At 44.0% G+C, this 27,122-nt stretch overlaps 1 protein-coding gene across 1 annotated transcript in view; it reads right to left on the reverse strand.

Moving 5' to 3' along the window:
* Window positions 1-27,122, reverse strand: part of EPHB1 (EPH receptor B1) — a 401,523-nt gene that overhangs the window by 55,201 nt on the left and 319,200 nt on the right. The window contains exons 8-10 of the mRNA XM_084902720.1: window positions 26,412-26,520; window positions 25,501-25,565; window positions 11,883-12,005 (exon numbers count right to left, since the gene is read on the reverse strand). Of these exons, the coding sequence (XP_084758846.1) occupies window positions 11,883-12,005; window positions 25,501-25,565; window positions 26,412-26,520 (297 nt within the window). The remainder of the gene's footprint in view (window positions 1-11,882; window positions 12,006-25,500; window positions 25,566-26,411; window positions 26,521-27,122) is intronic.

A 27,122-nucleotide genomic window follows, 5' to 3' on the forward strand; every position in this document is an offset into this window, starting at 1 on the left:
AGGACTGGCCAGAGTTTCAGATCACCATGTAGACCTAATAAGATGAAGGAAAAAAAAAAAAAGAGGCAGCAATATGGACAGGGAGAGCCCCAGACTGTGATGCAGGCCCCGAGAGTCTCATCCAATCTCAGAGCAAAGACTGGCCAGTCCAGAACGTTCTAGGCCCTAGCATTCTCCCCAGGCTCAGTGATGGGCTGGAGCTGCCAGGAAGAGCTGGTCTCTGCAGGAGAGCTGGGGATGAACCTGACGGCGCTGCAGCTGGAGGCTGGCAGCTACCTGCTGCCTGGCCACTGAACAGCACGTGGTGTCTCTAAGCAGACAGGAGCTGCAGACCTCTGCCAGTGCCACCGCACTGGAGCATGTCTGCAGGAAAATCACCATGGGTGAAAGCAGTCTGGTGACACCATTTCCAGCTGCTTAAAAATAATTCTGTTCAGTCCTGTTAAATGTGCTTTCCAAAGTTATTTTATGTGTTAACTTGGTTTTGTAACTTCTAGTTCTTTCCCATGAAGCAGTTTAATATCTGCTGGTAAGTGCATCCCTGAAATGTGTGTCAGAGGCCTGACAGCAGACACGTGGCTCTCTGCTGGGAAAATCGTCGTTTTTTACTTTCAGCCTCTGGAAGAAAATGACGGACCACACTGTGAGCAATCAGATAAATTACTGGCCACATTAGAAAAGCCAGTTAACTGACTCCGCTGCGAGGCAGCTGGGAGTTCCTTTTGTTTTCTGCTACGAAGATTGGAAGGAAGCTGCATGAAAGGGTTTTTCATGCAAAACTGCTCCAGAGTCAATGGAACTTGTGAGAATTTAAAGCTAGATCAGAGGTTGGCTTAAGCATCATTAGGAAGATTTCAACATGGACCTTGCAATACTAAGATATATATCCTGCGTAACATTGGTCTGGACATTTAATCACATGTTCCTTGGTGAACTGCTTGAGGTCCCATTCACGTTTGTTATGTACCCCACAGTTGTGCCTGGTGAGTGGTAGGCATGCTGATAAAAGGTGGGGTATCATTTGTTATTATTGTTTTGGCTTTTGCTTTGTCCAGTCTTGGGTTCTACACTGCTGGAGGTATCATCCCTGCTCTATCCGAAAGAAGTAGAAGTGCCAGTGTTTACAGTTTTATATAAGACAATTTGCTGCAGCATCTTCTGCAGTCAAATACCATCAGACCATCACCCAGGGGATGGTTGAAAATGGCACAGCCAGCCCTAACTGGTTTGGCTCAGTGGATAAAGCATCGGCCTGTGGACTCAAGGGTCCCATGTTCGATTCTGGTCAAGAGCATATACCTTGGTTGCAGGCACATACATACCCAGTAGGGAGTGTGCAGGAGGCAGCTGATCAATGTTTCTCTCTCATTGATGTTTCTATCTCTCTATCCCTTTCCCCTCCTCTCTGTAAAAAAAAAAAAAATCAATAAAATATATTTAAAAAAATTGCACAGCCATCCCACAGAGTACAAGGAGTTACTGAAAACTAATAGATGAGCGATAGGGACTGACTTCAAAAGATGTCCACACTACATTGTTAAGCAAAGAAGAAAAGCAAGTTATAGAATGTGATATGTAGTCTGTGCCCAGGTGGGTGAGTGTTTATATGCAAAAATATTTTTAAAAATTCAAAACAATTTTTAGCTTCAACTTATTTTTTTTTTAATGGTTACCCTAGAATGGTGGGCATAAGAGTCTGGAAGTATAGGTTAGTAAACTTAGTTTAGTTACTTTTATGTTGTTTAAATTGTTCCCATAAGCATTCATTTTGTAGCTAAAATGCGTAAAATGTAAAGCAAAGTACTAAATATATGTATGTATGTATATTTGTATGTGTATATGTTTCCATATACATGTATATCTGTGTATATATGTATATACCTATGTGTCTATATGCATATGTATGTGTGTGTGTGTGTGTGTGTGTGTGTGTGTATGAAATCCATCTCTCTGATACCTTGACCTAGCAGGTATTCAGTAACTATAAGCTGAGTTAATACAAATTGCCTATTTGATAAGTATACTAATTGAAGAATATTGGTATTTCTTTCTTGTCATAGTAATAAGTTCCATTTTCTTTTAGTGAAAAGACATAGTTGAGAGTTGAGGAGAAAGGTATGCTCATATTTCTTCTTAGAGGAGATAGTACACCAATATTTATTGACCACCTACTATGTGCCAGGCACTGTGCTAGGCTCTTTGCCTATCTTATTTCATTAATCCTCACAATACCTTCATGAGTTGAATATTATTATGCCCATTTTACTAATAAGGAGACTGAGGCACAAAGAAAATGTGCCCTGAACCTCAGAGCTCTGAGTCAGAGCAAGAGTTGTCTGCACCCACTCTTTTGCCTCTTGGAAGGATGTTCAGTTAGCAGAGCAATAGGGAACAGAGTTCCATAGATATAGAATTATAATCCAGGGACCACCGTGCCCCAACAGTTCATGTTTAACAGTTTAAATGCAGTTACTGTCACAACAATTCACAGTGGAACTATCTCATGGACAGATGTCCCTGTCTGGCTAGCCAGGTGGCATCAGAATATTTAAGAAGCAATTTATCAATTTTTAATACATCAGTGTGCGAAGTTTGGAAAGGTGCTCCAGGTGAATCTGATGCTCCCCACAACACACACATGAATACCCCAGGTGAGGACTTCCATTCCTCAAACTGAGGTTCCCAAAGTTTGTTGGGAGACCTGGATCCCACCTCTTGTGATTCTGATTGGTTGGTCTGGGTGCAGCCTCGATGTGGGTATATTGAAAAGCTTCCTACAGGATTAACTACATAATTTGTGAGGCCTGTTGCAAAATGAAAATGCAGGAGTCCCTGTTCAAAATTACCAAGAACTTGCCGGGACCGGTTTAGCTCAGTGGATAGAGCGTCAGCCTGCGGACTGAAAGGTCCCGGGTTCAATTCTGGTCAAGGGCATGTACCTTGGTTGCGGGCACATCCCCAAAGGGGGAGTGTGCAAGAGGCAGCTGGTCGATGTTTCTCTCTCATCGACGTTTCTAACTCTCTGTCCCTCTCAATTCCTCTCTGTGTAAAATCAATAAAATATATTTTAAAAAAATTACCAAGAACTTAAAGACTGTGACAGCAGAGCACTAAACTACTTGTAGGCCCTTCTGAGCATGGGGCCTGGCATGGCTGCATTGGCCTCAGGCCCCTAAAGCCAGGCCTGGCTGTCCAGGTGGTCCTAAAGACAGCCAAGGTTGAGAACCAGCCAAGGATCTTTCAAATAGATTAGTTAGTAAACTGCCAAAGGCCCTGGAATACCTGGAATTTATTTCAGCACACGGGTTGCCTCTTACTGCACAGGGCCGATGCAGAGGATGGGCATTATAGATATGAGTGGGGAAAAGGAAGGAAAGAAGGAAGAAACCAATGAGTGTGTGGCTTTGGAGAGTTCTGTCTGCATTGAATGGTGTGGATCACATGACTTTCCTAATTGGAAAATGTTATTCCATTGTTTAGTCTTTGTGGCTGATTATCTTTAAGTGCTTCTAATACTTCAGCTTTAAATTACACCCTGTGGGTGGGTGTCTCATCATAGTTTTTAAAATTGGTAGTATGAAAACATGCTCTCCTGAGAGGCTTTCTGGGGTAATGAACCTACTCTGGGTGATTCTATAATGCTGGCTCCAAGTCCTTATACATTTGCCCAAACCTATAGAATGAACACCACCAAGAGTGACCCCTAAGGTAAACTATGACTTTGGGTGAAAATAATGTGTGTAGATTCATGTAGATTCATCAGTGATGGATGCTGATAATGGGAGAGGCCGTGAGTGTGTAGGAACAGGGAGCATATAGGAAATCTCTGTTTCTTTCCATTAATTTTGCTGTGAACCTAAAACTGCTCTTTAAAAAAAAAAGAAAGACCTAAAAAGAAATCTCTCCTTGGACGGGAAGAGATGGACTCTGAGCTTGTTCACAATGGTGGTGGTCATTACTGCTCTCAGAAATGTGCTCTGCAATCACTGGAAAGCAGTGGCTTAAAGAATGTAAAAATAGCTCCTTTCCTGTCTGGCAAAGAAATAACTTCATGTTCTCCAAGCCCAGAGGTTTTCAAAGCACCAACTGCAAAGAAGTCACTTAACTCATTAGCCTCACTCAGAGGCTGCGCTTTACCCTGTAATGAAGTACCCCCCACCCTCACCCCCAGCCCAGTAGGGGGAAGCTTTGGCTGGAGTAGAGGAAGAAGTCTGTGCCAAGCCCTATACCCAACTTTGGGTTCATCACTTCCCCAGCCTTAGCTTGCTCGGCTCTATACAATAAAAAAAAAGAAATGGTGTGGACTGGCAGCTCTTCCTAACAGGGTGTGGAGTGTGTGAGAACATGCTTTGTAAACTACAAACTGTTGGAGACACATGTGGGGAGGGAGTGGGGATGGAGGTGGAAGAGAAATGGAAGGAAAAGTCTGTTTCTGCAGCCTAATGGGAATTGGAGGAGGTTTATCTGAGACACAGTAGGACGTTTTGCCAGAGGAGTGGGAAATTCTAACTGCCGTGTCTAAGCGTAGAAGCCTACGGAGCTAAAGTCTGGGGACTCTGGCCTGCTAGCATCTCCATAGTCTCATGAGGAGTGGGAGTCAATGGGCATATTGTTGTTATTAGTAAGGAACAGAAAATCAAGGCCTTGTGTGGCTGACAATCCTTGTGTGTCAGCTATGATCTTTGACCTCAGGTTCATATACTATTTTTAAAAAACTATTTTTTGCTTTTTGGACACCTTCCCTATAATGGGGGCCAGAACTTGAAGTCTGTGGTGCTTTTTTTTTTTTTTTAATATATTTTTATTAATTTTTTACAGAGAGGGATAGAGAGTTAGAAACATCGATGAGAGAGAAGCATCAATCAGCTGCCTCCTGCACCCCCCACCCCCACTGGGGATGTGCCTGCAACCAAGATATATGCCCTTGACTGGAATCGAACCTGGGACCCTTCAGTCCCCAGGCCGATGCTCTATCCAGTGAGCCAAACCAGCTAGGGCTGTGGTGATTTTTGATTTGCCACAATTTGAGTTATAAAGAGCTTCCAAATCATGGCCATACAATTTTCATTTTTTAAATAATTCATCATACTTAAAAAATATTTTCAACAAATCAAGCATTACCATTATATTTAAAATAGATGCTCATAGGAATGATTGGTTAGTGATCGTGGTTGATGCTTTCCATGCAGAACCTTTATGGACAGTAATTGCAGTCAGCCTAATGTTGGACTGGCTGGACTTTGATTGGCACATGTCTTTGCACCAGACCTTGGAGAATCCCCTACAGCAAAACCTCCCCATGGCCAGGACTCGGCTCTAGCTTCAGGCCAGTCTGGTGGCCAGTGGCTCTCAGCAGGGGCTCTTAAAGTGTGGTTCCTGCCCAGCAGCAGCAGCATCACTTGGGACCTTATTAGACATTATTGATTGTAGGACCCCACCTAGACCTACAGGATCAGAGCTCAGTAGGTGAGGCCCTGGGACTTGGGTTTAACATGCCCCCGGGTGAATTCTGATGCCTGGCTCAAATTTGAGAACAATTACCCTCAAGGCTGTCAGTTGAGAGTCATTTAGCCAGTTCCTGTGATTGTCCTCCCAGTCAGATGCTGAAATGGTTCCCTACAAGTTTCAGCGGCTTGCCAGTTCCCCTTTCCTACCTTCCTTGACAAAATGAGGAAAAGAGGAAAAAGAGGTTCGGCAGCATTAAATACCTCAGCTATTAAATGTAAAATCAGAAGGAAAGAATTTTCAATTTTTGAAAATGAAACATCCAACCTGCCAGCAGGTATTTCAAGCAGGAGCTGTTGGCTGTGTGTGTAGCGCAAATCTACACACAATTGCACTTTTTTTTTTTTTTTAGCAGCAGCATTTTGAAGTCACAAACTGCCTTAGGGGGAAGGAAAAGGGAAAAGCAGAGCTTCTAGTTACTAATTCAAACTTCCACCAGAAAAGTGACTTTTAAAGAATAAATTTAAACTAGGTTCGAATTTCCAGCAAGTTTTATTACACGAGCCTGTGCAAGATAAGTAGGTTATTGCTGAACCAGGGATAGTAAAACCATGGCAGGCTTTCCCCTACCTCCTGACCCTGAACTCAGGGCAGGCATTACTAATTGATTACAACCCTATTCCTCTTTCTCGGCCAGTCCCCCAGGTACCCATTACCAGGCTTCTGGGGTTGGTGAATGAGATGGAACAGCCATTGTGTTCATAATAGCTAATACTGAGATGGTGAGAGCAAACTAGTTTTCTCTTTTCTGGTAGCTTTTTGTGGTTGTTAGACAACTGCATACCTACATACCACTTATTTTCCTAACGTAATCAAGCACAATAATTAAAAATGCTAAACATATTGGGTCTCCTTGTTCTTTTTAAGGCACAAAATAGATCCTGTTAGAAGAGATGGACCTGATGATGGGACCAGTGTATTCCAGGAAGAACATGCTGTCCTCAGGAAACATGGGACAGTCTTTGCAGCAAATGACATGGGCACAGTGAATACCAGGATCAGATCCTCATTCTCAGCAAACAGGCTTTGGCATTCCAAATTGCTGGGTAGAATTTACCATCAGCAGTAATGTCTTGGTATACTTAGTTGCTATTTTCCAGAACAATATCCAAAGTGGTAGGTATGGGGGTTATGTTCACCAGACCCAGATCAGCCCTATTTGGGTTTTAATTCTTACTCTACCATCAACTTAACTAACACACACAGACACACAGGCACACACACACACACACACACACACACACACACACACACACGGCTATTATGAAGGTTAAAGAAAATAATGTTTATAAAGTTTACAGACCAGTGTCACATATATGATGAGTACTCAGTGCATGCCAATTATATTAATTATAATTACTGAAGACATCTATTTGCTTTCCTCTTCTAAAACTGCCTTCTGTGACTCTTACCCAATAGGAGGCTACTCTCATGTTGCCCACCCTTACTCCGAATGAGCCCAAGAAAGTAAGTCTGGCAGGTGGCCTTTCTATCAAATCATCCCCAAGAAATCCATCCGCTTCTTCAGAGAGGTGACAGGCCTTTGCTGGCCCCTCCCCATCTGTACACATTTCCTTTCCCCAAATCTCTTCATCCAGCTCTCTCACCACAAGCCTCCCTCTCCTTCACCATAAGCCATCTGTGGAAATGCTGAATCAGCAGCTGCCGCAGTCAGAGGAGGATGTGTTTATTAAAATACAATTGGCATGTCTTCCTTTGGATGACACCTCCTGGTGACACCTCTACCTACATTTCCATGCACTTGACAGTCACACTCAAGGCTGCTGCATATAGTTATATAGGTTACACCTTGCAGGATTGCCATCCATGCTGTAGGGCCCAATCATACATGGTAGCCCTGGTTTATGCGCTGGGTGAGTGAGTCTACTGAGCAAAATGGCCAGAATTAATCAGTGCTTTGGGATTCACCTGTGAGAAGACTCCTATTAGTCAGATTCATGGTTACAAAGAGCCGATATTCTCCAAAGATACCAGATGGCCTACTGCCCTCTTTTGATAGAAATGTCAATGTTTTCCATTATCTTCAGGGATAAGAGGAAAGGCTGCCCTTCCTTCATTCCACTGGGCCACTTTCAGAGCACCCATGAGCTCACTCCACCTTTCTCAAGACTCTCCCCAGTCTCCCAAACTCTACCCAGCTCTTATCCCTACAATGATTTTTCCCTGAGAGTCTACTTTCACTCAACCATATACAACCAAGACTGAACACTAGGCTAGGCATGAGACTAACAAAACCACTCATGTCTCCTTGTCCCCACAGAACATTGAGCCCGGTGATGAAAGATGGGCATTGAACAAATAATTATATAATAGCAATGAATCCTTATAATTCAGTTTTCTTGAATGGTATCACACCTGGCTCATAATTACTTTTTTATTCCTGTGTCCAATATCTTCCACACTTTAGAAGACTCTTTGACAGTTGATATAGTTCTTCAACCTCATAATTTCTAGATTTTACTCTATTGGCCTTCACTTGCTTGCACAACTACCACTTCCCACATCCTGAGGGCCAGGCAGCCTTCCTCCCCTTTCAAGATGTTTAATCTGATATCCCTTATTTCTGGCCATGGCATTTCTTCATGCCACGTTTCCAGTCACCAAGCCCAAGAGTAACTCCATTCAACATGATTGGATATATTCTGGTTTAGACCAGTTTAGTTATTTTTGTGCAGTCTTCCTTACCACCCTGGATCCCAGCAAAGCCCTCTCCAGGCAAAGCCCCATAACTGGCCTGCATGTCTCCAAGGTTGTACTAATTTTTTCCCATCACCCCTTGCTAGTCCACTCCAAACACAGCATATATCAATTTCATCTCCCCACTTCAGTCCTGTCACTCAGCCTGCTCAGCAACCTCCAGGAGTTCACCATTTCCTATATAATAAAATCCATACTGCAGTCTCTGGGTCTCTAGGCCTCAGCCTGATTCTCTAGCCTCAATGCTCAGTATTTATCCTCAGCAAGTCCTTCTCCCGCCCCTCCGCCCCCTTGTTTTCAGGATGTGCTACACAGCGTTTCAGCCCATCCATAGCCTCCCAGGTCCCTCTTCCCTGGCTCCTTCCCTGCTACCAAGCCTCTCATCCCCCCTCTACCTATGTGTTCTCTGAGCCCCTTGTCTCAGCTCTCAACCACCTGTTCTATTGTGTGTCTACGTTAGACAATAACTCCTGCAGGACAGCATTGCTAGGCATAGTGTATTTTCTGGGATCCACTACAGTTGCAGGCACAGAGTCAATGTTTAATGAATAAGGATCTTGCACTCTCAACCTCTCCTGCAACAAACATGACCCTTTCCTCTGGCTCCAATTCAACAATCACGAGCTGGTTACTTTGCAAATTCTTTGAACTAACCTTGAACAGTCTGGAAGTGTGCTAATAAGTGTTAAGCTACCAGCTCTCCATAAAACAAAGAAACAAATACCCCTGACTTGTAGCATTTGCCAATTCGCATGGTGTAAATACTCCTACCATGGCTGATGTCAAGCTACCAACATGATACCACTAAACATGGGGCTGGAAAGATTTGTAAGATTCCCAGCAGCCTGGAACAAAGACCTCCGCCTGGTTGCTGCTGACCACCATCAGCCAGACATCTATCTCTCTGAAGAAGACAGCACAAATTGGCTTTTGTGAGTTAATGAAGCTAACTTCAGCACACCACTGCTGGAAAATCATGTGAATTTTCTTCTTTATGTCTTAATTTTTCCTCTTCTGTCTCATTATCTCATGAGTTTCACAAAAACTTACTTTTTCTACTTGTGTGAAAGCTTAGGCCAAAGATTATGTCCTTTGTGCAATATTTCTGATCCCCCTCACCCACTCCTTGATAATGCTGAACATTGCTGGGTTGGCCCAACACTTTGTACACACCTGAGTTGGAAATAACATAAAATACTGAGCACGTTATTACTGGTCTGTTTGCTACTAAAACTGTCAGACCTATGAGGGAGAGAGCAGTTTGTTCACCTCTGGAATTCCAAGTCTTGCATGCATATTCAGAAAGAGCATGATGAAGAAACAAGTATAGGAAAGACAAATGACTTTTGATTCTTCTTTTCATGTTTCGTTACCATATTGCAACCCAGTTTTTTGCCCCCTGCTCCAAAATCTGACAGGTGATTAAGAGAAATTTTGCCAGTTACTGTATAAATCTTGCCTTACAAAAATAATTTTTTTAACTTGGCCTTCATACCAGCTCTTTTAACACAAAGTGAAGCCAGTCTCAGTCAGGCAGGGTGTGGGAGATGCCAGAGTGGGAACAAAGGAGCAAAAGAACTGAAGAATGGAGAAAGATTGGTTCCAACCTAGAGTGTCTACCGTTAAAATGGCACCAATCATGCAGAGTGGATTACTATCCTCAGGGATTAGCTCTGGGATTTCATAATCTCAAAGAGAAGGGTGTTTGGCTGAAAGTGGTCAACAGCAATCTGGCAAAGGTCTTTGTCCGAAGCTGCTGGAAATCTTATAAACTCCTAAATGTGTCAATCCTTCCCCAGTACCATGTGAGCCACAAAAAAGACTGAGCTTCTCTGTGCAGAATACACAAACATCATCTAAGGCTACACAGAAATTGAAGGTGAAGGATGAAGCAGGACTATCAACTGCCCCTTTATAGGCATCCAGTAGTTGGTGAGCTCACCCAACATTATAATTCCCTGGTAGGATCATAAGTAAGAAGGTTTTTTTACTTCTCCCCCAACAAAGGCGGAATGGTGCTGATATGTGTGTACTCTCTGGAATGAAATGCAGCCCAGGACACATTGTTCTAAGCACATGACATAAATAACAACATTAAAATCACTAGCACCATTACCACATGACACAACCACAATTAATAATGCAGGGGAAACAGGGTGCAGGACTGAACATCCACCTCGCCAACACTCCTTCAAGTTTACTGGAGAAATCTGAGCCTCTGGGAGTACTCCTATTTATCTGGTATTCAGCCTTCCAAGGCAGGATCCTTAAGTATGTCAGTGTCTAAAAAGGAAGAGAAAAATATCTGCACAGAAGTGAAAGTCGTGGTTCAGTAACATCTTTAATGAAAGTCAATGGGAAATTCTAGTATGTATAGACTTATGTAGATCAGATCATGGCTAGCCAGCTGGAACTACTGAGGGGCTGGTAGAAAGAGAGTGGCATGCCCTGTGAGAGCACCCACCACGTGTGATGCCATGAGGTTGAAGCTCTTTAAAAGGAAAACCAGAGCATGAAAATGGTGGCCTAATGGGGCAAGCTTTCAAATGCGACTTCCAATTTCACAGATGGCTTTTTGACCCCTCAGTGCATTAAGGGAGGCAGTGAATGGAAGAACAGTGACTTTCTCCTAAAGATAATATATGAAGTGGCTGTCTGTATGACTTTGACTAGACATATTTCATGGAGTTAAAATATAAAATATTATGGGAAGAGGCAACGCCATGGCTCTTCAAGTATATGAATAAAGACATAGGAGCTAAAAAGACTGAAGTGTGGTGAGAGCTTAAATAGTGGCCAACACGAATTAAAGAAGAAAAGACAAAGAATATTGTAGAAGAAAATAAAAGTAGGAAAGAAGACACGAAGCAAACACATCTTTAAGAATACTCAAAAGCAGCAGCAGAGGAGTCAATAAAGAGATTGCTTATAAAGTAATGATATTTTGGGATATTTTGCTCCTTTACATTAATAAGGCTGGGTTCACTGTCAAAATGACTCAACTACTGATCCATTAAAGGAAGATGAAAATTCTGCATCAGTCTTTAGGTAAGATTTCCTGAGAGTATTTCAGGCAGTTAGTTCTGTCAGTCTGCATTTCTATTCCCAGCAGTAAGATGGATGAGAGCACACGTGTTTCTTGGGAGTGAAACTTGTCATGTGTTACCATTCAAATCATAGACGTTCTGTAGAAAATATGGTTATGGGTGAGTTTTCTTCTGGTTATAGGGCTTCCTCTTCTATCCATCATGGTCTGTTTCTAAATGCATGCATGTAGGAAAGGAAAACTGAATGCATGGGAAGAAATCTTGGCCCAAAGGCACAGAGATGTCATTGTCAGAGTGGGATACTAGGTCCAACTTTCTAAAAATTTCTATTTCTTTCAAAGTCTTCTCAATTGAGCACTCTACAACTTTTCCCTTATCTGGATTTTGTGGTCCATTTCCAGAGCTATTTCTGAGTCATTTAAAACTACAGCTGACTTCTCTGCAACACCAAATATGGCCACCATGATCAAGGTCCCCCAAAGGTCCATAGAAACACACTGCAGATGGCCAAACTCATCTTCTAGGGAGAAAGATGGTAGAGAACACCTAGAGTGGTGGGGAGAAGATTTTTGGACACCAAGAGAACAGAAACGAGGGAAAGGAGAGCCATACCTGCTCCGATGACCTCTTCAATTTTCACAAAAGATACATCAATCTCCTTGGCAAACTCCCGGACAGCTTCGTTGGGGTCCTCATAAGTGAAGGGGTCAATGTAGATCTTCATTCCTGGGGAGCCTTGTTGGAGGAGATAAGCAGGGTTAACATCCCGAAGAGGTACGGTGGTCATTAAGCATTGGCTGCTGTGCCCAGCAGTGAGGGTGTGGCTTGGGGGTCTCTCCTTGCACACCAGGCTGCCTCTCCTTGCCTTGCTGGGCCTCAGCATCTCCCTTCCCTCTTTGCCACACTAGTCTGGTTCTCTGTCCTCTACTTCTCCTTCTCCTCCATATTCTCTTCTGAATTTGAGCTCTTGATGAAAAGTGGAACAGATTACTTATAAGTGACAGATCAGGACCAGTTCCCTTACCGGGCGCTCACAGAAGGCAGGGAAGCTGATTGATGCCAACCCAATGCATTAGCGGAAAAGTGGTGGTAAAATGGTAGGGCAGATATCAATATTTATCAACTTGACAACTTTCCTGAGTGGAGGCCGTCGTTAAGGTTATTACTGACGGCTATGTCCAGGGCTAGAAGAGGGATGAGGATGGACTTTTTTTTTTTTTTTAGAAAAAGAGGAATTCACTATTGGAAAAACCTCAAGATATAAACACCAAGACAGTATACTAGAAGAGAAAATCCGAAAAGGGAAGCACAGAAAATACTGATAGAGAAAAGAGCAGTGTCTACATAAAAAAAAAAAAAAATGAGGTGGAATGAAAGAAAAATGGTAATCGAACCCCCCCTGCCTTCAGACACACTGAAGTATGAAAAACAAATAAAATGGTGAACGAGAAACATATAAAGGAATATAGACTTTGTCACTGATGTTTACAGTGGCAAGATAAATAGGTGTGCATGGGGACAAAATAGGGAATTGTCACTGCAGAAAAAATGGATTCAAAAAGTGGAAGAGAGGGGACAAAAACAGGAAATGGAACCCAAAGAACAAATGGATTCATTCACAGTGTAATCCTTCAACATGTTAGCTGTGTCATTAGGCAAAGTATGAAGATTGCTTTCATGGTGGTGGTGTATAGTAGGAGGGTAGGCTTCGAAAGCTAACCAGCACGGTCTAACATCCCGTCCTGGTGAAGAGGAGGTATTTTCCCTGCTCACTGAGGCCGCCAAGGTCATGTAAGTGTCAGGTTAGCAGGCGAGGCAGATCTGGGAACGCACAGTGCTCTCTGCCCTCAGCTGGGGCCTAAGACACAGCCTGGACCTCAGGTTCCCTGAGCTCTGCCCCCTCAGGACTGCATCCCCCACTCCAGTTTATCCCCCAATGACTCCCAGCCCTTCACACATCGTGTAGTTTTGACATTTTCATCCAAAAATCTTCTGAAGATTGCTCTACAGCTTCCTCAAATTAGTGTTGGCTTGGTCAGCAATTCATTCAAGGATCAAAGTGCCGGAGCATAATCCAGAGGGAGAAGGAAAATAGAGCAAAGAATTGAAATGGATATTTCTTTAAAGCCAGAGAAAGCCAGGTGCCCTGCTCAGAAGAACTGCTTTTCCGAAAGATGGTTTATTCCCAATCATTAAATAAAATCACTGGTAGCATGCTGGAAGGCCTGCTTTAGGATGATCAACACCATCCTGGCATGCCCCTTGGAAACCTGGGGATGACAACATGGACTTTGGAATCTGTTGACTGAAATTTGGATACAGCAAATAGATCGTCACCTTTATACTAGAATGTTCTAATCCCTGATGGATGCAGGAGAGAAAGAAGCAGAGGGAGAGGGAGAAATAGAGGGAGAGATTCTATTTTAATAATAGTAGAGAAGGGGAAGAGGGAGGTGGTTCATCTCTTTCTCATTTGGTGGGAGAACAAGTGAAGAGGAAGAAGGATTAAAGACAGGTTAAAAGTGTCTGATGAAGCCAAACAAGCAGCTCCAGAAGCTACACTTGAGACAAGATTTTGGAGGCAAGTGGCTTGTCTGGGCCCTGATCCTAAGAAGTCCCTGTGAGTGAGTGGGGGAGTAAGGGGGGAAGGAAGACAGCCTCCTGAGTCTGCTCTCCAGCCACCACCACTGTGGGGAACTGAAGCAGGCTTCACCCCAGGGAAGCTCTGGGGACTCCTGGACATAAATCACCATACGCTTCAGAATTGGCCCACCCTATAGAGGAGGAAGCTGTGTTATTACCACACGATTCCCATCAGTCATTGGCTGGGCTGCTTGGCCTGCCATGCAGGTGGGTGGGGAGGCTCCATGGTCAGAGAGAGCATTTAGGTCAATTGGGTGAAGGAGGTCAAATAGAGAGTAATAAAAGGAAATCTGATTTTGGGTGGTGAACACCCCGAAGAGTATACAAATAGTGAATTGTTATACATCTAACATTTCTAAGTGTTATTAATGAATGTTACCTCAATAAATGGATTAAAACACACAGCAAAAACGGATGCTGCAGGTGGAAGTCAGCCCCTGTGCAATGGAGGGGTGAGGGCATGAGACGAGGCAACAACAGACCCATGCAAAATGCAAAAGGGACCACAGCCAGTGTCAATAACCTGTGACTTTTCCAAAATTCTGTGCTGAGAGGAGGTTGAGAGCCCAGATGCTGAGGCCCAGAAGTGAGGTCAGAACCCCAAAAACTCTTCCTAACCCAGTATAATGCAACAAGTCCATATCCATCTCTTAACAACTTTCTCCTTTGCCAACAGAGGCAATAACACCTCCCTCTGGGATGGTGATGATGATAAGACCACATTGCAAGTGACATGCCTAGCACAGTGCCTGATGTACAGAGAGGCTCACAAACTGATATACGCAAGATGATTACCAGTAAATTGTTCTAGGAAGTGTTTGGGGAGGGAGGAAGGGAAAGAAAAGTGGGGTGGACAGTGAGGGACATAAGCCACTTAGGGTGATGAGTTACTTTAAAAATGACTACATTGTTATTTTAGATCAAGGGCTTTGAAACGATGTATGTTAAGCTGTCCTACAGGATCACTTTCATGGAACCTAATTAAGCAATCTAGAATGTGCTGTAATGAATGGTTAGCAAGTAAAGACATATATAAGGATGAATGAGAAAGGATTCTCAGTTAATGAGCCTTACAGACACTGGCCCCAATGAGTTCTGGGAAGGAGCTATTCCCAGAAGGGAATGGCTTATATCTTGATGGTGCCAGGAGTCTTTTAGGCCAGTAAGAGGCAATGAAGTGCACCTTAATGGGAGAAAGTTGACATTGTAATGACTGGTACAGTTTACTTGCAGAGAGGTTCGCTATCTTGTTGGTGTGTAGAATTATGGAGTGTGTGTGTGTGTGTGTGTGTGTGTGTACCTACACACATACATGCCATGTCACAGATGCTATTCTGGGGCCAGGGGTTTGGATTATTTCACAAGAGGCAGAGAGGTTGCAAGGAGCCTAGGAGTGGTGATGTGGTGTTAATTAGAATGCCTGGCCTCTAGGCAGCAGCAGGGATCAGTCCTTGTTTACCTGAAAGTGAGGACCCCATTGCTACATTGAGGAAAAGAAACTGACATCCAAAATCTTAACAGATGCTCAAACTGGGTGCTTTTCTTCTGATAGGGCTGACCTAGGGAATGGTTCTGGCCTGCACCCTCTGGCTGGGGGGGCAGCGATCGGCTGTCCTAAATCAGAAGAGCTATATGGCTGAGCACTACTCTTAATGCCCCCCATGCCCCCCTGCATTGCCTCACCTCGTCTCCTCTGGGTGACACTTCTCTCCAGGCCTCTCTCCCATGTCACAGCCAGCCTCTCTCACGTCCCAGACGATGATGAGAGGAAAGAATGCCTTGAGCTGGGCAGAACAGGTCATTTGTCTTTCGGCTCATTTTGCGTTTCTGCATAAATCCTGCATCAGCCTGTTCCTGCTCCCACTTGCCAGTGAGCAGTTTTTAATTATCAGGAAAGTGGTATTTAGTGCAATGAATCACCAGACAGTGAACAAGGAATTCAAGTCAGCTGCCGAGTCAGGCAGCGCCAAATGTTTGGAGACGGGGCTCAGAAAATGCTCTCAGACTGTGAGTGTTGGGGAAATATTATTAGTGGCACTAATCATAATATCAAATGTAATCTAGAGAGATCGTATACGGCGTTTTATAATGCTCTGCCCAATGCTTCACGTTATTATTGTTAATATTCTATAACATTTTACAGTTTCTGGTTATTTTTAAACATGAGGTACGTACCTTCTGCACAAAACTGGTATGTATAGATCTAAACTTCTGATTGTTAGTGCCTTGAAAGAGGAAAATATCTTAAATGTTATGATCTTCTAGTTTAGCAATTTCTATTAAAGATCTAATTTGTAGAAGTTTGCTCTCTGACCTCAAAACCCATTTATGCTATTGCTGGGGTCACAGCCTGGCCTGCCTAAAGTTTTAAAGGACCTTAGTTCTGGGAGATTTGCCAAACCTTAAACATGAACCAGGCTTTAAATATACTCAGTTTGGGGAGAAATAACTCAGTCACAATCCAGAGCGTGCTTGCATGGCATGGAGCAGTCCTTGAAGCAGAGGGAACTCCTGGCCACTGTCAGACACCCCGCCTCATTACATCCGGGTGCTGCCAAAAGTGACGATGCTGGGACAAATTCTGGGGATGCTGGCAGGTGTGTGGGGTGATTCTAAAAGGTCACTTGTCAAGTTTACAAGTGCCAGGTTTTCAGGGCAGAACAGAAGCAGGCTGGGACAGGGCCAGTTCCAAATGGTAGGTGACATTTAGAGATGACAAGCGGAAGGAGAAGACTGCTCCTCTTTGGCCCTCGTGTGCATTCAGAAAGTTTAAAATCAGAACCATGGACAACTTTTAGGTCCATGGATGGCATGGCTGTCTAGGAGGCATCAGAGGTGCCAGGAAGAGCCCGATACCAGTATGGTTCTAGAGAGGTAGTGAGTTAGGTTATTTTCAGTCACTGATACCTTGTGTCCCAATAGGTTTCACAGAGTCATGGAAAACGGGGAAGCGTGTTTCCATGTTTCCTACTCTGAATCCAGGCCAGACTTAGTCATCTTCGTGACTCACCAAAATCTGGTCCGGATATCTAAGCACAAGGGGGAAATAGTTTAGGGAACTGCATATAAAATTCAGATCCTGGAAGAGACTTCATCCAATCCTCTGCCTCAATACATTGCGCATCCCTCATTTTTCTCAGCACTGACTAGACACCCAAAGAGCATTGTTCTAAGGACTATGGGAGTTACAGGGAAAATATAGCTCGCAAAGTTCTTCAGGCAATTAAGACATGGACGAATTGGGGTACGGTGCTGGAGAGTCAAGAGTAAGAGTCACACTTGGAAATAAGCTGTGAATGCTGATGAAAGCAGGGAAGGCAGGAGGCTGTGAATGCCAGTCTTCAATGTCAGAGGCCTAGCAGGACAAGTCACATGGTCATGCATTGGAGAGGGAGAAGCTTGAAGTGGCATGAGGCACAGCTCAGAGAGAGGACTGCCATTTCTTGGAGTGAGGAGACTGTGACCAGCTTGAATGTGGAGAGAAGGGGCGTCTGAAGTCTGAAGTGGAACAGCACTGATGAACTAGCACTAGAGGAGCTCGATTACCAAACAAAAACATTAGGAATGCTGCCGTCGGACACACAGAGCTGACAGCTGTTCCATCAGCAGGGGAAGGATGTACTGAGCGAGGCATCGGGGAGTACATTTTGCTAGTAGGCTGCAGCATTCATATGCATTGTCAGGGAGGAGCTAGAGGCTGAGAAAACAACTATGAGGTTGCTGCAATCATGCAGGTAGGAGATAACAGCATTCAACCATGAGAATAGAAGAAGAAGCAAGAGAAATTTTAAAGGAAGAAGTCACACACTTGGTGCGCAACTAAAGATGGGAAATGAGGGAGAGACAAGAAGAATTCAAATCAATTCCAAGTCATCCAGAATGAAGTGGTACTGTGGACCAGGTCATAGACATAGGGTAAGAAACCCTATTGTCCAGGAAGTTGGCACATGTGATTTTGGACTTCGAATGCACAGATGAAATATACAAGTGCTCAGAAGATAGTCAGAAAACAGAATGGAAACAGAGCTGGAGGACTGGGCCTGGAGTTTAGATTTGACTGGCACATGGGTGACAGTTGAAGCTGTAGATGTGAAGGGCTGACGATCCAGCAGTTTCTTGGATTGTACCTGTCAGAAAAGGTCAATGGGAACTATTGGGTCGGCAACTAAGTAATTGCGGGTTTCACACATATATGGCTTCAGTTGAATTTTTAGGTTTGCAGACGTAGTACAAATGTAAAACACATTTTGTATTTGATAGTTGGCTATTCAGCTGTTAGTCAGTAAAAAAAGTTTTTTGATCAGTTTTGTAGTTTTTGTTTGGCGTTCGTTGAAAAATGGAAAATCAAAAGGAACATTTTCGTCATATTTTGCTTTTTTATTTCCGCAAGGGAAAAACGCATCACAAGCTCATAAAAAGTTATGTGCTGTTTATGGTGACGAAGCCTTAAAAGAACGGCAGTGTCAAAATTGGTTTGCCAAATTTCGTTCTGGTGATTTTTCACTCAAAGATGAAAGACGCTCTGGTCGTCCAGTTGAAGTTGATGACGCCCTAATCAAAGCAATAATCAATTCGGACTGTCACAGTACAACACGTGAGATTGCAGAGAAGCTTCATGTATCACATACATGCATTGAAAATCACTTAAAACAACTTGGCTATGTTCAAAAACTCGATACATGGGTTCCTCACAAACTGAAAGAATCACAGTTAACGCAACGCATTAGCAGCTGCGATTTGCTAAAGAAACGTAATGAAAATGATCCATTTTTAAAACGACTGATAACTGGCGATGAAAAATGGGTTGTTTACAACAATATCAAGCGGAAAAGATCGTGGAGCAGGACAGGTGAACCAACTCAAACAACATCAAAAGCTGATATTCATCAAAAGAAGGTTTTGTTATCAGTTTGGTGGGATTACAAAGGAATTGTCTACTTTGAACTCTTACCACCCAACCGAACGATCAATTCTGATGTCTACATTGAACAACTAACGAAATTAAACAATACAGTTGAAGAAAAGCGGCCCGAATTGACAAATCGAAAAGGTGTTGTATTCCATCATGACAATGCAAGGCCACACACATCTTTGGTCACTCGGCAAAAATTAATGGAGCTTGGTTGGGATGTTTTGCCACATCCACCATATAGTCCTGACCTTGCACCATCTGATTACTTTTTGTTTCGATCTTTACAAAACTCCTTGAATGGTAAAAATTTCAATAATGATGATGATGTCAAATCGTACCTGATTCAGATTTTTGCTAATAAAAAACAGAAGTTTTTTGAACGTGGGATTATGATGCTGCCTGAAAGATGGCAAAAGGTCATTGATCAAAATGGGCAATACATTAAAGAATAAAGTTATTTAGTTCCATGAAAAAATTGTCTTTGATTTTCTTTAAAAAATCCGCAATTACTTAGCTGCCGACCCAATAGAAACAGTTTACTCTACCTGCTCTGAGGCCTGAGACCAGGACAATGGATGGTTGTCTTGCTCCATGAAAGAGCAGGCGTCCTGGGTGCTCAGCCAGAGTTCAGGGAAGAATACAAGAGGGGAACCCCAGGGTGGGCAACGAGCTTAAAGAGCAGTTGATCTGAGGACCATCTTCCTTCCATCTTCTGTGTGGAGGTTTACCACATTGTCACACTTTGTACTTAAAACAAGTTATTGACTAATATGTGTCTGTGGGGGAAGGAAAGTGGACCAGTCTACTTGCTATTGAGGAAGGTATTCCAGGAAAAAGAGTTTAACATCTTCCTGCTTCTTTGGTATCAATGAACAGGGAATGTAGGTCCTTCCAGGCAAGACTCAATGGTTTTAGGCCAGTGATTGGCAAACTGTGGCTTGTGAGCCACCTGCGGCTCTTTGGCCCCTTGAATTTTTAGCAAAGGCCAGCTTAGGAGTACCCTAATTAAGTTAATAACTATGTACTTACCTATATAGTTTAAGTTTAAAAAATGTGGGTCTCAAAAGAAATTTCAATTGTTGTACTGTTGATATTTGGCTCTGTTGACTAATGAGTTTGCCGACCACTGTTCTAGGCCATTGAAATCCTGCCAGGAACATGAGGGCCACAGTCAATGAGCTCAAGACTAAGTTAACATGGTTGCTAGAGGCTCTGGCTTAGAGCCAGCAGTGGACACATGGATGAATCTAACTCATTTAATTTATTTGACATTTAATAAGCACCCACTGAAAACAGCCACCTTTTGTACCTTGGGGTGTTTCCTTCTTTTCCCAAAGGCTCTCATTTACTCATACTCAGCTACACATACTCCTGTTACTTCCAGAACAAGCAGCCAAAATGTCCACAATCTGTCTCCCTCCTCCAGGGGGTAGACCTGACCTTCACCCTGGTACTAAAAGTGATTTCCAGTGAGCTAGATAGTATGTTCTCTACAGTTCTGAAACACACACTCCACCCAGGGTCAAGAAAGCCAGATGCAGAACCTTGGACTTAGATGTTTTTCTGGGTCTAATCTAGTCCCATGTCCCATCTAAAGCAGGAATCTGCTCTACAACATTCTTGACTGAGATCTATGCTTGAATGCTTTCACCTCCCCACCGAGCAGCCTGCCTCTGTGTTGGACAGCTCCAGTGTAGGGGTAGAAGATATTCTTACACTGAATTACATCTGCCTTCTTTGATCTTTCACTCAATGGTTCCATTTAATCTCATGCTGCACAACAGCATGTCCTTTCCTTGGCCATAATGTGTGAAGCTTGATGATGACCCTTAGGTCCCTGCCTTTCTTCTACACCAAACTGGTGTTTCCAAGTCTCAGAGGTAACAGATTGGGAGTTGGCACCCCCCACAGGCAGGCTGCTCTCTCCTGAACAGCTGCTTTGCTGACAACATCCTTCCTGAAATGGTCCCCAGAATCAAGAACATCACTCCAGATGTGTTCTTATCAGCACAGAGGCCAGCAGGTCTGTACATCACCCTCTCTGATCAGAACTTCCATAGGGACTGCAGAGCCAGACAGACCTGAGTTTAAAACCTTGCTTTATAAAGCACTAATTCTAAGACTCTGGACAGGTTACTTATCCTTTCTGAGGCTCTGTTTCTTCACATGCAAAATGCACCTCATGGTGCAGTTATGAAGCTTAAATTAGCTAAGATATAAAGTACTTATTACACTAAGTGCTTGAAGTTGGAGAAGAGGCCCTGGACTCTGAGCCTCATCCACCAAAAGGTGGCAGGGTTTGATTCCCAGTCAGGGCACATTCCCAGATTGTGGGTTTGATCCCTAGTTGCGGGAGGCAACAACCTCTCTCTCTCTCTCTCTCTCTCTCTCTCTCTCTCTCTCTCTCTCTCTCTCTCTCTCCTCCCTCTCTCTCTTCAGAGAGAGAGGGAGGAGAGGGAGGAGAGGGAGGGAGGGAGGGAGGGAGGGAGGGAGGGAGGGAGAGGGAGAGAGAGAGAGAGAGAGAGAGAGAGAGAGAATAAAAAAATAAAAAACAACTAGAAACACCAATCAGAAAGGATATATGCACCCCTATGTTCATAGCAGCACAATCTACAATAGCCAGAATTTGGAAACAGCCTAGGTGCCCGTCAGCAGATAATTGGATCCAAAAACTATGGTACATCTACACAATAGAATACTATGCTGCCATAAAAAGAAGGAATTCTCATCATTTGCAGCAACTTGGATGGAATTGGAGAACATTATGCTGAGTGAAATAAGCCAATCAGTGAAAGAGAAACACCACATGACCTCACTCATTTGTGGATGATAAAGAACATTATAAACTGATGAACCAAGAGACAGATATAGAGAAAGTAAAGCAACAGGCAGACTGTCAAATTACAGTGGGGAGGGGAGGAAGATCGGGGGGAGATAACAGATCAACTGAAGGACTTGCATACATGCATATAAGTAAAACCAATGGACATAAAACTCTGGGGAGGGAGGGTATGTATAAGAGGGAGGGTGGGGGCAAAAAAAAATCAATAAAATATATTTAAAAATAAATAAATAAAAATAAAAATCAATTAAAAAGTTAGAGAAAAGTATTATTCCACATCAGTAACAGTGGTTGGCTTCTTTTCAAATCAGATACATATCACTCATATTAATTATGTGGTCAACTAAATACCTACATTTTTCCCCCCACACAAATAGCAAACCAGGTCTCCTCCTTTTCCATACCACTTCCTTTTTGTTTTAACCCAAACACTAGACTCCAGATTTATCCCTCCAACATTCCACCTTGCAGATTTTGAATTAACATTCAATGCTGATGGATAGTTCTGAATTTTGATTCTGTCTTCTACGGTGTTAGCTCTGCTCTCCAACTGTTACCTACAAACTTGATAAGAATCCCTAGGCCCACACCTGACTCATGAATTTAAAAAACACTCAAACAAACAAGAGATTGAATTGGACAAGGACTAGAATAAAACCGGTGACTTCCTGCCTGGCTGACAGAGTCACTAACCCACTTTCTTTCGACATGAAGACAAGCTCTGTACCCACTTTACAATGCTTTCCCTTAGAGATTATCAAATATTTTTTGCCAAAATAAACTGCAATTTCTCTTGAATTTACTAACTGTGCAACCACAGTAAGTGACATGAGGGTCCCATTATCTTTTCTTAATAATCCTGTGATGGTTCCTGATGATCACAGAATTCAGTTTTTAATGCCCAGAGCCCATCTTCTCCAGCCTCTTCAAGATTTGGCAGGGATGAAGCTCACTCTTCTGTTCTGTAATCTTAGTGCTCTGCTCTCTTGCTTCATGTGACAATGTGAGTATTGGCCAGTCTACAGCCTTTGGGCATATACCCTATTTGTTTCTGTTTTCCTCAAAACTTAATGATATTAGCTCTGTGATTTTATTTGCTGTTGCCTGCAACACAAGAGGTAGTTCTGTAAGGACTGCTTTTGGAAAGTCCTTAACCTCTTACCAAGCCTTTATATTCATTCCTCTTTCCCAACCTTACACACTCTATCCAACTTAGAAATCAGCGACGTGTCAACCACTACCAAGTGTGTAGTTACCTAAGCCCCATAAGTATCTAGTAATGTTTTCCAAATGTAAAATCAACTGAAACATTTTTAAAATGGGTTCCCAAGCCCACCTTGGCCACCTGGGTCATACTGTCCAGGCAATTTTTAATTAGCCAACGCCTCCTGAGAATGGCCCATATAAATAAACCATGAGAGCACACCATGTGTCTGTCTCTTCCTGGACATGGGAAACTACCCATCCTTAAACACGAACCTCAGGCTCCTAGGCACTACCATCCAAGCAACCAGAACCATATCCAGCACACTTTCCCTTCCCTCGGCTGCTTTAGAAGTCTGTCTTCTTTGTAATTCAGTTCACCTTTTATAAATGCCTTTCCCCTCTATTCACAACTATTCTCTTTTTATCCAGTCCCTGCAACCTGGCTCCTCTTTGCCTTCCCTGTAGTCTCTTTCACCCAAATCCAAAGCCCCCTTTCATATGCTTGTCATGTCTATCAGAGGATGGACATAGACCAGTGTCCCAGAGAGCACTGTATTCTCAAATTGACCAGATCTGCCACATTGCATTGCATTAGAGAAGGTATTCCACTTGCAGACATTTAGATGGTGTCTCCCTCAGCTTTCACATCATCCTGGAAGAAAGGTCTGGGAGGGCAGGGCTATGGTGCCCCATGTCCTGCCTGTGGGGAAGAGAGGCAGGGCCTTCTTGGGCACCAATGAATGAGGCTGGGGTTCTCTTGGAGGTTGCTGTCACATCGCACAGGGAGATATGGGCACATGGATGGTCCAGGTATAGGCCCATTCACATCACGCTTTATGAACCTTTCTGCCTCCTACACTGGGACCTGGGGGGGGGGGGGGGAGAAGGATGTAACAAACCACCAACCAGGACACTCTGAATTAGTCCTCATCCCATTCTCACATGCTCTTGACTACCCAGCACCTTAAGCCATTGCAACATGGGAGCATGTCAGAACCCTGAGGCAGAGGTCAGGAGGCGGGCAGGTAATTCTGATGCACCCTAGAGGGGTACCTTCACTTGGGAATCATAGATACAATCCCTGTTAGCAGTTAATGCACAGGTTAATATGAGTAAAAGCATCTGCAGATTTTGCAGTGAGGCAGAGAGTCAGGCTGCAGGAAAGAGAGAACACAATAGGGTTTCCCCCTCTAAAACCAGTGACATCTGGTTAGAATAGAGGCCCAAGGTAGCCTGGAAGGGGGAAAAGGGAGGGTGACGGTAAACAGGACTGAGTTTTTCAGGAGTAGTGTGTGTGAATTTAGAGAGAGGCCACTCTACTGAATCCCCTCCCCTGGTTTATACAGTTGATGTGGGGCTGCCTGGACCACAGTGCCTCTGAGCCAGCCGAACCCATGCCTCCCTCTCAACCATGACTATCTGAACAGCAGCCCAGCTGCCTGGAGCTTGGTTCTTGGAAATTTCTTGGTCTTAGGTTGCAAGCCCCTGGAAAACAAGATCGTATCTACTGAGTAGCCATTGTACAACCCGAGCCAGCACTGGTCATGCTCAAACATGAGCTCCTTCATGGTGAAGCTGCTGCGTGGTTGTCCTGAAGACGTAACCTTGGTGAAGACTTGAGTTTGATCCCTGAGAACTTTTGCTTTTGAGCTCATTTTTGCTCCCAGAACTGCCCATTGAAGGCATGCTCTGTGTGTGTGTGTGTGTGTGTGTGTAGATAAGGCCTGTTTTCCATGTTCACCGAGGTGTGAACAGGGAGAAAAGGGCTTACACTTCAACAGAGGGTGTTAGGTGACAGGAGGCTTACAGAAGCCTGGATGGCGCAGCACAAAGTGGAGGGAATCCGTCGAATTTGAAAGGAATTATTTAGAAACAGAATGTGTCCACTATAAAGATTAAGGATATGGTTTCCTGGAGGAGGGAAGGTGGCCCAGCTGACCCAGTGGAACATTTTCAGACTCTGCAATGTTGTAATTACACAGATAAAAGAATAATTCCAACAAAAGACTTCATGCTGCATATTTTTGAGAAGCAGTTTTAGTTATAAAATTCATATATATATATATATATATATATATATATATATATATTAAAGAGTAAGATAATGAGTGAAGAAAACTTTTAAGGTACTTTTAAAAAGAAAATACTTGGGAGATATCCCAACACTTTGGCCTCTTGGGCTCTGCTATCTTTTAATTCCCTACATTCATGTTCTCTGGCTTATCTGTGAATTTGGTTAACTCATTCCCCAGCCGCCCAGCTGGATTAGATAAGGGGGAAGATGTTAATAGGGAACCCTCCATCTTTCGCTACTGTGTCCAACTTCAGGATTCATTGACTTGCTAAACCCAATCTTTCTCTGCACTCCTTGTCCTGTAAGGGCTTATCAATGCAAAAGATAATCTGCCTGCCAGGCATCCAATGAATGCCCACAATAGGCAGAAAGCAGACTGGGCGGCAGCCTGTGGTTCCTGAGGGCCTGCGAAGAGAGGCGGTGCTGGGCCACTGGGCGCTGGGAGGGGCTGTGGTGGGGACCAGCCAGTCTGGCTAGAAGGAACTCTCCAAGCACTTGCCTGCTCCACTCCGTGGTTTTTCCAGGAATCAGTAGGGGTCTGCTTTCTACTCACCTCGGCCCGTGCTGTAATGCTGCAGCTTGTCACTGTACACAGCCTCTTTGCTGTACGCCCGTTTCCTGTGGACATAAGGAAGAGGAGCTCTCTGAGCCTCTCTGCTCCAGGGACCTCCTCCCAGGCCTCCTGTCCCGGGGGGGGGGGGGGGGGGGAGGGAGGGGATAGGGGGGCTCACACAGGCATCTCCTGGAATGGGGAACTGCTTCTCTCAGTTTAGATGTTGCTCTTGTCATGGTTAACACTCTAGCTTGACACCCACTGTGGGCAGATGGGGTCTGCTTTCAAGTCTACAGGCCATGCAGAGCAGTGGTTCTCCTTCAGAGCTTGGGCAGACTTCAGAGGATGCCTGTTAGTGCTCTGGCTGCACTGCGGCACTGTAGGCCTTTGCCCAGCAGAATCTGGGCTAACCACCGAAGGCAGTAGCAACCATATTAAAAATTCACAAGGCCTTCAGGGCCAGCTCTTTTGCAGAACTTGGAGTTCCTCTTTACTTCCTCGGCTCCCTTCCTGCCTGCTGCCTTATGTCCTCCGCCAAGGCCTTTGGCTCTTTAACCAGAGGATGGGCTGAGGCGCATGCTGGGATGCTCCAGTGGGTCAAATGCAATTTCGTAACTGTCACTCCGAAAAGCTGTCGTGTGTGAGGGGCTCTAAGAGTCTTGTCTAAAATGAAGCTTAAGGATGGATGGGCTGAGTCATAGCTTCACCCAGCTCTTAGAGGATTTTATCCCAGGCACAGAGATAACCATCTGGAGATCTAGGCTGCCTGTGGATGGACATGGAGTGATGATTGGGAGAGCAGAGTTGTGTCTGTTGAATGGTCAGGCCCTGTCCAGTCTGCATGACCTGGGAGGGGTCTGAATGTGGGGCTTCCTGGGTCCAAGGAGAGCAGTCAGGAGCGGAGGGCCTACCTGCTGCAGACGATGGAGATGGCCACCAAGGACACGACAAACACAACCCCGGCCGCCGCCGAGCCAGCAATCAGGGGCAGCTGCTCCCTCAGCTCAGACTTGTAGTCAGCTAGGTAAGAAAGAGGCATTAGAATCTTCCCATGTGCCCTTTGCATACAGCTGGTACTCAATGTAGGATCCAAAGACACAATATATATATGTGTGTGTGTGTGTGTGTGTGTATGAAAAGTTAAGTATTTAAGTATGCCCCAAACGTTATTCATTGCTTATTTGACTGGCCGCTTATTTAACTGGCCATTCTTGGTTTTACTGGGCAACCCTAATAACAGTACCTTTGAACTGAGGTTCTTCATGCCCTGCATCATAGTATCTTAAGCCCAATTGTTAAACATGACTATTTATGGGCCCCTACTCAGATCTCCAAAATCAGAACCACTGGGTGAAGAGCAGGTATCTGCATGTTTACCGAGCATCCTGGGTGATTCCTAAGTTCCACAACAATGTTTGAGAACCAGCCTTTAAGTCTGTGGTGGAGACAGAGATTGCTAAAGACAAGCAGAGTCAAAACCTCCCACTCTCTAAAGACCAACGTTAAATACTGAAGGTAGAGTTTCCGTTTCCCTCTGTTGAGAGCTTTCTGTAACATGCATGCTTTTAAAAAGTTAATTTGGCAAATAAAATAAAATAAAATAGGCAAGGAACCATAGGGAG

The sequence above is a fragment of the Pipistrellus hanaki genome, assembly GCF_964339955.1.
Source record: "Pipistrellus hanaki genome assembly, chromosome: 13".
In the NCBI taxonomy this organism is placed as follows: domain Eukaryota; kingdom Metazoa; phylum Chordata; class Mammalia; order Chiroptera; family Vespertilionidae; genus Pipistrellus; species Pipistrellus hanaki.